Raw genomic sequence first — 16098 nt, 5'->3', positions numbered from 1 at the left:
TATAGTAAAATAATAATAATGTTTAACAATATGATTTTTCAGACCGATGTCAGAGAGCAATTGCATATCAATATAATCAAATGCAATAACAATCATTCGTTTTTATGTTACTCATGCTGTGATTCAAATTTGTTATTCAAACCCCTTGACCTGGAAACTGACGCAGCCAAATGGAAGCTGGCCATCAGTGGCTTTATGTTTGTTCAAAAAGTGCCCGGAAGCGAACTTTTTACATAACGGTTAGCTTCGGGTTTGTTGATCTGTTTGACACCAACAAGTGGCTCTGTCGGGCTCCTCCTACAGGGGCACACCTGTTGGTCATCATGTCATTAGTAGATTTTCTGTTAAAAGGAATCCTGGCCCGACCACTCAGCGTCGTGTCATTGTTTCTGCCACCGTGTTCAGTTGTTGCTTCTGTGTTACTGCCATGGATTTTGTTTGTATTGCTTTCACCTTGTTTTTGCGTCTGCCATGGGTTTTTGTTTGTTCTTTGGATTCTTGTTGTTTGTGATGGATTTAGGTTTCATAGTGTTTGATGAATAAATTTTGTCAAGTTCACCCTGCTCCTCCCTCCTGACTGCCTTTTGGAAGATTTGATGTTACTTTCTTCATAGCATTATTTAGGAAAGGAGATAAACACATTGCTGATGTGAACAAGATTTTTATTGATTCTCAGGCAGAAACATACATAATAATCCTTTATTGCTCATGACGGTCTATATCGCCTCAGCGGCTCTTTCTCAAATACAACAATAAATCAAACATCATTTGAACACTACTATTTTAATCACCATGTGGTCACTTCGGTGCCACTCAATGTACGAATGCCATGTTTATCCACAAATTAAGAGAAGAAACAAAACCGGAATTGTCATCTACTTTCAAAACTGATGTCAAAAGTCATTCACTGTTCTCTCCCTGTTATATGACAGTACTTACTGCCCAATTGGCGGTTTTATGGCTGAAAGCTTGTCTGGTGTCAGAAACACTACGACAGTCCTGTTTTTAAACGACAAAACAATCCTCTGCAAACCTGTCAATTAAATGTCCTAAATGCTTTATTTTCTTATCATTCTTATTTCATTCACGGTTACATTGACAGGAGGGAAAACACAAACTCAGGAGTTATTGCCTTGATATTTTTTTTGCATAATGAAGAAGAGGATAAAAAGGCTTGTACATCATCACGCTCTCGTCAAGACAAATGGCATGCGAGACACACTGAACATTTCCTACACTACACAAAGGTGGGCACACCTCGACGTCTAACAAAGACAACACTTCACGGAGAATGTGGAACAACGCTGTGCAAAACGGCTTGACATAAACTCGACACAAACACAAACGGTAGCTTTAAGAGCACACAAATTCTTTTAAATATATATATTTTTTAATATGGCTTATCAAGTCATCACATTTTCTAGTTGAGACAGACACAGTATAATAAATGGATATATTTGATTGTTTGGCCTTGCTTGAGGCTTGTTATATAGATTGTTTATGTACAATTAAAGTGAACAGCGAGGTGAAGGAGAACACCGTGTTGTTGCTTCAAGCTCTTCAATTGAGTTTAAAGTAGTCGAGGAAAAGGGCAGCCTGTTTCAAATCGTGTCGATGGCCCCTTTTTAGATGTTAGCTTCTAAGCTAACACACAACCGGCCAGTTGCCCAATCTACCTTAGCATGACAGCAATTCACTTTTCAGATCTTTTAATAATCGCCACATGGCTTTGAATAAACCAAATTTGAATCATTTACAATGCTAATCTGATCATGAGTTTTGGGATTGAAGCCAACCTGGTAACGACTTCAGATAGCACTCGCACTGGCTAGCTGCTAGCCTTACTTCTTTAACATATCCTGCAGTGGACCCGGCAGATACTTCATCACTGTGTCCATGATGCTCTCCTCCTCCTCTTCATCCCCGCAGCCGGTGGGCACCGCCTTCTTCGGTCGGGTCAAGCTGCCGGCCGCAGGCTCCTCTGCTGCGGCTGCCGCCTCAGCCTCGGCCTCCTCGCGCTTTTTCAAGCCGTACTGTGGAATAAAAACATAGTGATGCGTGCAGCTTAAATGGGAAACTGCCCCATTAAGCTTACATTTGATTAATGTGATATGTTTTAAGAAGGCGTGAATATTATTGAACAAATGCAAACTAGTAGAGAGTGAATAACAGTACAATAGCATAACAAGAGCAGCGGAATGCTAAACACTTTTAACACTATAAATTATACAAATGTACTCTCATTATCAGATCAGCACCGAAAACAGAAAATAATTTAACATTCTCGATTAACTGCTACCGAGCAAACACTCAAAATGAACTACACATGAAAAAAATGCAGATCTTCATACTATGGTACACCAAAAATTAATTTAAAAATTTTTAAAAATTGTTGTGCAATAATTATGCCATTCAATTTGTGAATTGACTACTTTTGTCCTTTTATTTCTGGTCAGCTATTTGCTGTTGGGCGGCACAGTGGACGACTGATTATGAACACATCCGTCTGGTTAGCATGTCAGTCACACAGTACAGAGGTCTGGGGTTCGATTCCAGCTTCCAGCCTGGAGTTTTCATGTTCCCCCCGTGCCTGTGTGGGTTTTCTCTGCAAACTACACTTTCCTCCCCCATTCCAAAGACATACATGGTAGGTTAATTGAGTACTCTAAATTGTCCTGAGGTGTTCTTGTAAGTGTGAATGGTTGTTCGTTTCTGTGTGCTCTGCTGGCAACCAGTTCAGGGTGTGTCTACTGCCCAAAAATGGATGGAAGAAGCTCCAGCAGGGATGCTCAAACTTTTTTGACCGAAGATCTATTTTTCAAGCCAACTAACCTATGCGATCGAATGTGACCGCTAGTGGATGCATACATGTGCGCGCACAGACACACTATTTTGGGGGGTGTTCGGCATTTCCCCATTACACCAATCGCAATTGACTTGGCAACAGTCCGCGGGCTATTGGTCGATCGTTGGGCACCCCTGGACTCCAGGAAGCCCGCGACCCTCATTAGGTTAAGCCGCTTCGATAATGGATGCATGCAGATTTTATGTTGCTCCTCTCATATGGTGCATTAGCATAAAGTGTCAGGAAGTTGGAGTTCACACTAAAGCAAACAAAGCAATTAAAAATAGCTCTTCAATCATCTATTTCCACGGCAGGGTCTGCTGTAAAAATACCAAAAAAGAAAGAAAAAAAAATCTGGCAAGTGACACATCGAGCCTTCAGAAGCTCGCATTAAAAGAGGACACGATTCAAAATCCTGAAAATAATGAAATGAATATAAATGGGATTTTGGGTGACAAGAGCACCCTTACCAGTGCACCCGTCCTCTTGTTCATTTCTGTCACAAACAGACTTGGTTGAACCTGATAGCGTAAATGAAGAGGCAGCACATATATTGCCATGGTACCTTATCCCTGATGCCTTGTCTCATATTTTCCCTCTCAGCCTCCATCTTGGCGTATTTGGCCTTTCTCTCCTCCTCCTGCTGTCTAAGCGCCTCCTGCCTTTCCTCCTCTTTCTTTGCTGCATCTGGGTCCTCCTCCTTCTCCTCCCCGCCCAGCATCTTGCCCACATCAGGAGGGCCTCCTGGAGGAGGAAATATCACAATGAAGGGCAGTCAGAAGACACATAATGCTCTCACATGTCAAATTGGGGCATTGGAGTGTTGGGTTTGAAAGTTGGAGAGGAGACATGCTCCGCAAGTGACATTAAAAACAAACGCCATGCCGAGTATTTTTAATGAGCAAGAAGGGGGAAATGAATTTCCCTGCCCGAGGAAAGATCAGATTTCTCTCACCTTTCATCCATTCCCGGCGTTATTTTTGCAATCTTTGCGAGGGATTTTTTTTGTTTGTAAATAAACGTTTATTCACTTCTTGGTCACTTCAGCTACCGTGACCTTCAATGTGCATCTGTTTGACAAACGGCAGTACGTTGAAGACAGATAGAGTCATCGAGGAAGACTTGGAACTGTTGGTTTTAAATTCACCCTAAAATATAATAAGATTACCCGGTAGATTACCCGGAAGTACATAAACGCTCATTCAAAAAATATTTTCCGTTGCAGAAAAAACAAACTTGCGTTATCTCGCAATGATTGTGAGTTATTGCAAGGGTTTCTTTTTTTTCTTCCCACCATAGGGGCGCCGTAGATTTCAGAACTAAAAAGGAGAATTGCTAAAAAATGAGAACCGATTGCGAGGTGAATCATGGATGTAATATCTGGTTTTTAGGTATCAGTGGCCCATTGAGAGCAACCATAATTGCAATGTGGCTGATGAAAACAAGTTTGACGTTGCTGGTTTAGAAGAAAACTGGACTTGATGAAAAGGGTGGGGGGGATAGAAAAACTAGGTCAGTAAAGATAGTCTTGTCTATTTAGTGGAAACGGAAAATCATAATGAGGAGGAGGGAATGTGTCAGAAACATTTTGTGAGCTGTTCCTATTTAGTGAGATTATTCAGCAGGTTGCAGTTTCCCCATTAAAAAGAAAATGGAGAGCGTGACTAGAGGAAAGTGACAAATGAAAGACGATAGAAAATAAACTAAAGGAAATGAGGATGAAGAAAGAGGGCAACGGAGCGCAGGAAAGAGCAGAGTGGGCCGTCGGGGGCTTTACGCCGGCAAGTCTTCAGGGACCGATGGAGGCCATCTGAGGAGAGAACGAAAGCAAGCAAGCGAGAAAGAAAGGCAGCGTAATCCTTGAGACGAGTGCCGCCGCTGGTATTGTTGGTATTTTCACTCATAAGCATCATGAAAAAGGAAAGTGCAGCACATTGCAGATATGGAAGACAAAAGACAAGATGAGGTGGAAGAGACCAGAGAGACATGAGAAGGAAATGGAAATGGGAGTGCTTTTTCTCCGTAGGAGTCTAAAGACAGATAAGAAAATACGATGCATAAGTGTGAAATGTTGTTTACTGAATGTGACATTTTTACATGGGCCTTGCGCCTTGGAGGATTTAGTCAGCGATACTAAATCCGCTGACTTCACAATACAGTGAAGTCCTTCGTATTCAAGATTTGTTGTTAGCATATTCACATATTCACAATTTTGTTGTTTTATTGGAGCTGATCTTCTGTTATTTAATGTGAATCGTGGCCATTTGCTGTCTTTCTCCATCCATCCATTTCCCAAACTGCTCAACTCTGCTTTATGATGGCTGATAGTTTGCCCCTGGAACCATTTTTCCCTATGGGGACACTTTTAAAAAAAAATACAAATCGAGCTTCGTGTTTCCACTGCACTAAGCCTTAAATGAAATTGCGCCGGTGCTCACAGGCCATGACAGGACATATTTGCGGACAGCTACGTTTGCTGTATTGATCCGCTTTATTGGTTCAAGTAATTTCTTTCTGGACAATTTTTGCTCAGGAGCTGCTTCTCTCAGCATTCACTTACAGTATAGTAATTGGAATAGTTTCCAGTATTGTGTGAATTATTATTGTTATTGCTTTGCAAAAAAGTAGGCTTTGAAATCACTAAGTAAATGCCTAGTACACTGTATTTGAATACATCAATTTTCCTCATTGCCTTGTTTGACTTTGAATGTCCGTTGCAGGCTATAATCACAAGAATCTTGCAGGTTTTTTTTTTTTTTTTTGCGCAAGGTTCTAATTCCTAATGTAAAACAATAAATCATTCAAATTTATGAAGGGATTGGAAGTGAGCTATAAAAAGAAAGAAGTAGAACGACATCCAAAGGAAGTCCAGTCGTGCTTGTCTGAGAGGCACAGAAGTTGAAGCGGCAATACGCACCCGACCATGACGCACTATTCGACAAGGCCATGAAATGTGTATAATGCATGCATGGGGGGAGCTGGAACACATTTATAGCTAAGTGTCATCATATGGATATAAATAATTACTTTGCACCATTTTAGCTGTACATTAATTAGTAATGTGAGGCTAAACAACTTCTCGCCTAGTGTGCACATGACGGAATGCGTGCGTCATTGCGTGTGTTTGGATGAAAAGTCTGCTGGTTTGCATTAAAGGCAACAATCCACATGATGCAATAGTGACTCCTATTTCCATTTTTATTTGCACATATACAACTGTAATGATCATGTGTCCAGCTGTGACTTATGCGCCCTGAACCAACTTAATTGGTCGTGCCTCTGCAAGATAACAACAAACATTCTGATTCCAAACTCATGTTTTAACATAACAATGAATCAACCCTGATGCACCTTTTTGAAGATTGAGCAAAATAACGTCTCGATATCAACCCAGCTGTAAATGAAGCATTGAGTCACAGTCAGCTCAGCCTCATTGTCAAATGATTCTCTCACGATGACTTCCTCATTTGATCCTGAAAGCTTATTAGCACATTCAAATTGCCTTTGCTTGGCTGTAAAAGATAACTACAAAAAAAAAAAGATCCTGAGAGACAAAAGTCTGAGTTATATTGAGCCAAGAGCTAAGCTCTTGCATGCCGTTTTGCAGACCATTCAGCAACATCCTGTCAAAGCAGCACTATTAACACACTCGTGCGTCACATGCGTCTTGCTTAGTGAATTCTTTGAAGCGTTTTACCATTTAGGAGTTGGCAGCAATATGGAAAGTTGCTGTAAAAAAAGAAATCCGTGCAACAATGACTATACACAATTTTCAGGTTGATGTACAAGTCTTTTGAGTGTGTCTGCATTATGAGTCAACAAATTCAAGGAGATGGGAAGAACGACTAACCTCTGCCCCCACCTGTGCGTGAATTTTGAATAGTGTCATATTAAAGCAATTCATCCGCTCTCCGTTATCACTTGAGGTTCTTGTGCAAATCTGTCTTTTTAAATCCTTTGCCAGGGTGGAGGGAAAGCCTAAAGAGAAAGTAAAGATCTAGATTCGCATGAACTCAGCAAAGCTCATTTTACAGCAAGAGCTGCAAGAAGGAGATATACCGACGCTCGTTCGTACCGACTGCTGTCAGGCTGATGAATGAAAATAACAACAATAATTAATAATAATAATACTTAAATGATGCGAAGGACAAATGTAAATCGCACTGCGATTGATCCATTTTGTATTTATATTGCACTTCATTGAACGGTGTTTGTTGTTTTTTTTTTCTTCTTTCTTCTTTCTACCTACATTCTTGCTGCTGGGGGCTGTAAATTTCCCCAGTGTGGGACAAATAAAGGATATCTTAAATCTTAAAATTAATAGTTTGGGAGAAATACCGTATATTGACGACTTGGTTGCATCGGGCCTTTGAATTTGACATCATTCAAATTTTCCTGCAGTTGACAACGCAATGTAAACAACTCACTTAGTTCAAAATATAAAATAAGAAATGTTTACGGTGCACTGAGAGAGTATATTGCATTGTTGATACTAAACATTTGCAAGACAAAGGAGATGCAATGACCTGGTTTTCTGCATACATTGTCACAAAATGTGATCTGGTCACAAAAGTAGGCAAAAGGGTGAAAACGGTATGACTCAGACATGTCCAGCTCCGGGCCTGCAGGGCCACCGTCCTGCCTGTTTTCCAGCTCTCCCGGCCGCAATACACCTGATTCAGATGATCAGCTGTGAAGCAGCATTAGAATGATCCTGATGATTTGAATCAGGTGTGTGTTGCTCCTGGGAGACTTGGAAAACAGGCAGGACAGCGGCCCTTGAGGACCGACTTTGGACACCCCTGCAGTATGTGAACCTTCGTATGTATGAAGCGAGTGAGCCTGCTTCAGCAGCAACATCCTCAACCAACCGTTTCCTCGAGTTGCACGTCTGCACAAATGTCAGGTGGGATTTTGGTCTCTTTGCTTAAGTGCTTCACTACTGCAATATTCTTGTGCCGTCTAGTGTAATTTGCTCTCTTGAGGTCATGACACAGCATCTCAATCCGGTTGAGGTCAACATTCTGACCGGGCCACTCCAAAAGGCTTATTTTTTCTTCTGCTGAAGCCACACAATTGTGCATTTACTTTGTTGTCCTGTCGTATCACATATCCTCTATAGAGCTTCAAATGACAGATGGCGTGACGTGAATTCATTTTTTTCCCTCAGTCATAGCAATGTGTCCTGAGGTAGCAAAGCGATACCAGGTCGTGATGATCTTCTATTTGACCCTTTCCAGCTTCTTAATTGTTGGTCTTCTGAGAGGTCTTTTGCTCAAGGAAAGGGTCTCGCTGGGAATCTTCTTGGTAAAGTAGCACACTCAAGCCCGGTGTGTACAACGGATTCAAACTTTAACCAACACCTCGAACATTAATTGAACTGACTGATGACTCAGATGAGCTGCTACATCCTACATTTTTTTTTTTCACCCTGCGCTGTGATTTTTGCACATTGTGTTAAAAAATATCCCAACAAAAAGAACTGTTTGTGTTACGAAATTGTGTTTTTCTATTGTTTCGCCTTAGATGAAGATCCGATCACCTTTTCTGACAATCTCTGCAGAAATCCTCGTACCTTCAAACAGGTTACATACTTATTTTTCCATCAGTATATACTTATGTATACCGGATGTGTAGTATTAAATTAAGTCACTTTCAGAAATGCTACAAAGCTAAATGTAATGATTTAATATGAGATTGAAAGATTTGGAGATGGATTAGTATACAGTATTTGACAGAAGTAGTGCAGTCGCAGCTACACCCACACACACACACACTACACACACACACACACATTGAAAGGGGCTCAAGGTCAGTTTGATGAATTTAATAACATAGGGGGAGAAGATAGGAAAGTGTGCGTGCATACGCATGTGTGTGTGCGTGTATGTGTCTCAGTGGTACGGTTGTAGGTCAATCAAGCAATGAAGACTTGATTTCCAATCCTACCTGAGTGCCGGCAAATGCACTCCAAGGTGAGAGAAAAACATCTCAAGGTGTATTCTGTTCTCATCTGGCCTCCAACGGCACTGTTTTATCTCACTACAAATACGCCAAACGGCTTCGAAATATAAATACAGTCTAGCTGTTTCATGGAGGATCAGGGATGGAGATATTCATAGCAGTATATTCTGGTTAACCTAAATAGAAGGTGCCTTTGAGAGTCTTTTGTGAACAATACTGTTTCATCATTTTGTGTGGCTTTTAATTAGGAAAACTTTAAATACGGTTGAAAGAGCATGTTAAGGTTCATTTTATAATTACATCAATGTTGAGGATGTTAAATTGTAACTTAAAAGAGGTTTTATGATGGTGACAGAACCGATTAATTCTATTTCTACAATTTCCCAGGTGAAATGTTGTTTGGAAATACAAACCAGAGGAAGACTAGTTCCCAGGAACGGATGGCAATTTTATTCAGGAGACAATGTCTGTGTCCAAATTCACAATCTGCGTTCTCCGTAGGCCGCATGACCGGTCCGTATGACATCACTTCTGAGGCATCTTGACCGCATGTGGTTTACGAATTCCGGAAAGACAATTCACAGGCTGGGTCTTGGACATGTAGCCTCCGCATAAACCGTGGCGAAATTTGACAGGCTTAATGTGAATTTAGAAGCCATGTGCGGTCGGATGGGGCAGGAAGTGATGTCATGCCTGTGAATTGGGACATGGCCAATGACTTGCATTAACAATGAGCTATCAATATGCTTACTATAAATAAATAAATACATCGATGAAGAAAATGTACGTAAATTGAGATCATCCTTCTTTTCGCTCAAGTTTTCTGCTGTTATCGTTGAGCCTACTTTATGGAGACTCATTCCCTCAAACCAATGTCTGCCTCATTTAACAGCCCCTTAGTCTGTCACAGTAACTCAAGATAAATTGGGAAGTGCCGAGTCATCGGTTGAAGTACTCAGGAGTGGTGAAAATTCAAGTGCAAGGCACTGGCCCCAGCGTAGGAGCTGAACCTAATTTGTGTGAATGTCATTTTGATGTACAGCAATCCAAAAATTAACTCCGTGTTCATCGAGCACAATTTAATTGTATTCTTTCAACTGTGGAAATATTAAATATGCAGATTTGACTGCACAGACGACGGGCTCCTATAGAGGTTCTCTGCCAATGTTGTTTCCATTCATGTGTGATAATTAATGACATCAGAGGACCCACTATCCTTGTCGCTTTCTTATTATAGCCGTTGGAACTGTACACGGCCTTGGTCACGACAATTTAGAAAATGTTATTTTGGTTTTACATCTGCAAGGCTAAGATAAGGTCAAGGGGAAATGATATTGATGAGTTTGTTAAGACAACAAAAGTGCAAATTGAGCAGATGCATGCATAGTTGTGCAACACGTTTTATTCTGCTATACTGGAATTCGTTTCACTTCATTTTAGTAAAACACTTCAATGGCAAAATTGTATTTAGCACTAAGGCAGGCGATGCCCCTTTGGACTGTGCTGCAATATGACATGATAATCCCTGTTGAAAATAAGCACACATTCTACATAGCAACGAGTTTGTGATGCAAAGGAGAACAAGTGAAAAAAAATGATTACAATATGTTTAACGCTGTATTATTGTAAAAAAAATATATATTTTTGTTGACTTTCCCTTTAAATATAATGCGGCAGTTGTGTTTTGTTGCTTGTATTTGACTTTTTAGAGACGGCAAAATAAGTGCCATCACATACTCGAAGTCTTTACCTATCAATGTTAAAATGAAGTTTTTTAATTGGTTAGTGGTTGGAACATTGTGCTAACCTAATTTGACACTTGTATTACAGTAGAGAAATGATAAATTGCTCCCTTAAAGTTGGCTCCACTCTGAAATTGTATTCGGGTGGATGACAGTTTGAAGGTGGAACAGATTGTTTCGATTTCAATGATTTCCTCTGGGACAAATTGTTTGGAAATCTCACTCCGATTGGATCAGTGTCGCAGTTGGATTGTGTTTGTTCTGGTATTGGCAAAGTTGTCCTTCATCAATACAGTACATGCGAGGCTGCTTTTGACCACTAACCCATGCAGATGCCCAACCATAAAAACACAACTGATGAAAGAATATCTCACTAGGATTGATGTATTGATTGACAGCTTTAGCGAGTCGAGGTGAAGGCTTGGCTGATTGATTTACTGGCTAATTGTTTTGCTTCATTATTTGCTTCTCTCTCAAGCGGCGACCTTTTGTGATCCTTTGGCCACTCAGCAAATTCGCAGATGTTGTTTGTAAAGAGGTCACTGCGATCTGCTCCAAAATTATTGACTCGAACCAAAGCTTGACAGCATTACACGTGAATTACTACATGTTACCAGCAATCTGTATTCTATAAGCTGCGGCGCCACCGTGCAAACTCCTCAACAGGCTGCAGCAAGCAACGGCCGATGCATTGCAGTTGATTTTGGGATTCCTATAGCGCAGCTGCTTTATGAAATCCAGCAGGATGAGGCAGCGCCGGCATCCTCGGAATCCCAATGAGCAGTGGGAGATCTTCTTTCTTATCTCCCCCACCCTCACTGTAACCCAAAGACACCTCCGTAACCTGCACAACAGCTCTGCATCGTTCACGTCTCAACGCTACGTGTGCAGCATCTGAATTACAACGGCCGGTGTCACTTTGCTGCTCTCGTCAAAAAGCTGGAGGAAGGAGGATTGAATTACATGACCGGATTGAGGACTAATTAGGGGGCAAATTATTAATATATTAAGTCAAGATAATACCTGTGCACTATCCGGGGAAAAGTGTATGACACTCGGCCTACAACTACAAGAATGAAACCGGAAAGAACAGTCTATGGTTTATACTTCCACTCTTATGAGAAGATTTTGCGTTGGGCTTGTGGGAATTTTTTTTTTTTCATTCAGTCCAAACTACATTTGAGAGGTGAGAGGTCACTGATGTTGGAGATTGCTCACATCTCAGTGCTAGTTAGCGAGGTTCTTCAACAACAAATCCATGCTGCCATGATTTTATGGGTTGCGTTTGGCCAATCCTTTCAGGGGAACCTCAGCAACATTGGAACTGGATCTGCTCTCTCACAGCTGCTTGACTAATCGTGATTACAAGCGTTACACTTGCACATGTCTGATTTTTTTATGCTTGTATCATTTCTTTGATATGTTTAATGCACTTTTAATAAGTTTTTTGTTGTTGTCATGAGCCACATTGAAGTTAAAGTTTCCTTTGGAGGGCTGTTATGACTGTGAACCCAAATAAATCTATGATGAACTTATATTCCATATACGCAACAACTTATTGAATAACCAGTTTTATAATCAGAGGCTAGTGAAAATTTTGTTCGTTCAAATATTGTTGCATTTATTTTAGTCCTTTCAGGGTGCATGGGTTATTCCAATGGAGTAACCGCTGTCCCTGAAAGGGTTACAAGGGTTACAAGGGAACAACAACAAAAATATGCTTGTAATATCTCAACTTTTTATCAGTGAAGACAATTTGCAATTTTGGTGTTTTTGGAAGAAACATGAAGTCATTGCACATAATTTGCTCTTGCGGGCCGCATAAAACAATGTGGCGGGCCAGTTCTGGCCACCGGGCCTTGAGTTTGACACCTGTGGTTTGATATGTTACTTGTAGAAAACAAATTCTCACACTTTTCAATCACTTAGTTGGCTAATGCCTTGGGCAGGCTCTGCCTTTGCAAATCTTGTTTTCTGTCCTGCTAAAATGGAAAAGGTGCATCCTTCAAATTGGATGCAGAATTGTCCAAAATATATCAGCACGATAGGACAGATAGCCAGCACGGGATCACCTCAAGCATGTGTTCAAAGAACTTTTTTCAATCCAGTGGATTAGCATGCAGGAGCAAAACATGCAACAACGTAAACGCTAATTGTATATCTTTGTCTTAAAATATAACCCTTGAATGGTCTAAAAGCCTCATATGGATGTGTACAGTCACATGTAGCTGCATCCCAAGAAATTGACATTTGGCGACTAAAAATACATATTCAAACTCTGAAAGTTTTTTTGGGACGTAATGTAAATGAGCAGCCATTCTGTTTGAATGCAGCCTTTGCTCAGTTACTGTACGATGGATTAAAGCATCGCCCGTCCCTATAGCACTGCATGAACTGTGCTTGTGCTTGTGCTGAACATCCCGTTTACATCCTGTACACTGCAGTGCTGTTAAATCAAGCCGTCGCCTGGCAGCCAACTCACCTCCCAGTGCAGCTTTCATTATAAAATTCATGATGAAGCAGTTCTGTGTTCTCTTCCTTCAGCTGGTCACGTTATTGAGGACGGACGGACCTGCAGCCGGGGGACAAAACACTTTTAGCTAAGCCGGTTAAGGACCTTCATTCCACTGGGTGTCATACATGAGAGTTTGATGGGACAAGGAGGAGGATGACGATCCATAAAAGAGGGAGAGCGAAATGACCTCCGGTTAGGACGTTGTGAAAATAAACACCAAAGCTTCTGGCAAAGTGTTTTTTTTTTTTGCTGTTTTTTTATTGCAAGAGTTTATTATTCTTGATGATGTTCATTGTGTTTTATGCGTCACTTTATTTGGGGCACAAAAAGGTCGCAAATCCATTCTAACATTGTTGTGACTTTTCTCTAGATATTCGTGTCCTTGATTTACAACCACAATCTGTCTCGTGTGGATTTATGCTGACCCAACTACCTGTGACGTATCTTCATTTGGGAGGGGGGGGGGCGGACACACGTGGGGGAAACGGCAGAGCAAAAAAAAAAAAGGTCACGGTGAGCAAAAGAAGTCATGTTTTGTGTAAAAAAGAGAACCTCCATTATGTCTCCATGATGTAATAATTACTTTCCTTAAAAGTGCAATTCTGAACATGCATTGCCATCCTTCTTGCGTGTGAATGGTTTCATCACCTTGTTTTGGAGTTCCAGTGACCTTGCAACTCTCACTGTGGCATCATTCGACATTTCTCTCCACATAATACTTCGCAAAGGCTCTTTGGCTGCATTTTACAGCTTGGCGGTGTGCTACGCTGCATAACAAAACTTGCAGCACTCCTTACGTCTTAATCTGCAGCAGCCTCTTCGAATCATTTCCTCCTTTGCCTCCTCTTCAGCATCCTCTGCTGCAGCGTCAATTTCCCCTCACGTGAACCCTCATTAACTCACCATTCAGCCGAACGATACATTTCCCGTTTTTACAAGTACTACTTCAATTAGGATTTCAGCGAGCGAGCGGCGTAATTTGGCAAGAGCACCAAAATGTCTCCATCCTGTCCCGCACGGTGCACCAACAGTGGTTTTCATCCTTTACCTTGATTTGGATCCTCGTCCGAGTCTTTCTCAGCCCAAATCAGGAAGGGGGAGGAAGGGCGCTGCGGGTCTACAACCAGTTTTTCTTCTTCTTCTTCAGTAACACGGAATGTATTAGTTATTGCGTCAAAAAAAAATTAAGGACAGATCGAGCCTCCCGGTTTGCAGACATGCCGGTTGTGTCGGAGTCAGGCTGCAGCGGAGGAGGAGGAGGAGGAGGAGGAGGAGGAAGAGGAGGAGGAGGAAGCGAGAGGGGCTCCTGCAGGACCAGATGAGAACATGCAGCGGGAGGGGGAGCGTGGACGGTGCACGCTCGTAATAGCGCCATTTAAAGAGCCGGGTTCATTGCCAGCATTGTGTCAAAACAAAAGAATTATTGTTTATACTACATACTGTATATTCCCGGAAAGAAAGGATCATTAAAAAAAAATACTAGCAACAAACAACATTGTAAACTTCACGTACACATTACGTCGTCATCCGTCCATTTTTATGGGCTTTATTTTAGTGACTACAATACAATACAATACAATACAATACATGCTGATTTATATAGCGCTTTCACAACAGCGGCAGCTGTAACAAAGCGCTTTACAAAACAGTTAACATAAGGTAAAATAATAAACACAACACATAACATAAAACATGGACAGTCGTCCAGTCCTAACCACTTTTCCGTCACACGCTTTGTTGTTTGAAGCGGTTTGAGATGAAAGAGGAGAGAATCAAAGTGTCCTTTAACCAGTGGATCAGAGACGTCATGCTCAAAATGTGCACACGTCGGCTACAAGCTAAGTTTCAAAGTCAACAAGAAGCTGTAGCATCCATTGCCGAAAAAAGAGATTGGTTCACTTCTCCTGTCCCATGGAAATCCATTTCAATTCCAAGCGGCGACTCACGGTTCCAAATACGCATCGGCGCTCTTCGCCAACGCTCCTCTCTCCTCATCCTCAACTTCAGCGGCCATCCATCCAGCCGCACCAACGCCAACTGTCCAACAGCGCCGACATAGCCACTGAACAAATCGGGGTTGTGAAAAATGCTGCCCATTACTGGCGCAAAAAACACAAGCGCCCCAGGTCTGTCCAGCAACGACAGTCAATGGCGCCGACATTCCTCCCAATCAAAATCTGTGCTGGTACAGGCGTGCTGCCGAGAAGGCGCAACCACCAAGCACAGATACTGCTCCTTTGACGAATGTCATGGCCAAAAAGCGCTGAAAACAGTCCATATCAGGTCCACACAATGAAACAACAAACAACATGTGACAAAAGACAAAAACAGCAAAAAAGAACAAAAAAGCAAGACTAGGGTAAATCCTGCGCAGCACATGGCGTAGCTATGCAGAGGCGGGTTAGACCCAATGTTGGTAATTTTGCAAGTAAGTGCAGGCTACGGATCAGTGAGAGGGAGGGCTGTGGGAGTGGTCACAGCTGACTTCAAGCACGGCCCATCAAAGTGGCTCCTTTCATTCTTTTTAAAAGCAGCACGCTTGAGTAGAGACGAGGCTAGACTAGCTGTCAGACTCTCATATTGCCATTAGCAGATTTCTTGCAGACACAGAAGAATCCATACATTTATTGTAGCTGCTCCATTGCTCACTCCACATTTTGTGCTCATTTGGGCTCAGCAACCTCGAAGAAAATAGTCTCTTTGTCTTTTTAATTCCCTGTATCTTAGATGTATTCACCGGGTTGTCTGCAGACGAGCCAATCAACGGTGTGAACAACTCCAATCAAGCGGGAAAGCTGTCACATATTGTAAACACATTTCCGCTCAGTGGAAAAACAAGGCTCTCCCTTCAAATTGCGGTCTGAGTCGGCTCAAACAATCTTTTCCAAAAAAAAAAGAGGAGTATATGAGAAACACAAACACTTGAGTATTTATTTTACTCTTGACTTCTGTCTGTTTGTTGCTGATAATACTAGCTATCAAATGCAATGGGGACCAATGTACTACTTTCTTTTTGGACTTTGTTCCGCCTT

The 16098-nt window shown here is 41.6% G+C and overlaps 1 protein-coding gene across 1 annotated transcript; it reads right to left on the bottom strand.

Moving 5' to 3' along the window:
- Positions 1 to 645: 645 nt before the first annotated feature.
- Positions 646 to 14333, bottom strand: cplx2a (complexin 2a). The gene is made up of 4 exons (XM_052083588.1): positions 14115 to 14333; positions 13034 to 13123; positions 3411 to 3589; positions 646 to 2033 (listed from the first exon to the last, which is right to left on the bottom strand). Exons 2-4 carry the CDS (start codon positions 13062 to 13064, stop codon positions 1842 to 1844), a joined length of 402 nt encoding a protein of 133 aa, XP_051939548.1. The 5' UTR covers positions 13065 to 13123; positions 14115 to 14333; the 3' UTR covers positions 646 to 1841.
- Between the last annotated feature and the right edge of the window lie 1765 nt (positions 14334 to 16098).

The sequence above is a fragment of the Hippocampus zosterae genome, chromosome 13, assembly GCF_025434085.1.
Source record: "Hippocampus zosterae strain Florida chromosome 13, ASM2543408v3, whole genome shotgun sequence".
Taxonomy (NCBI): Eukaryota; Metazoa; Chordata; class Actinopteri; order Syngnathiformes; family Syngnathidae; genus Hippocampus; species Hippocampus zosterae.
This window is presented reverse-complemented; position numbering and strand designations above follow the sequence as displayed.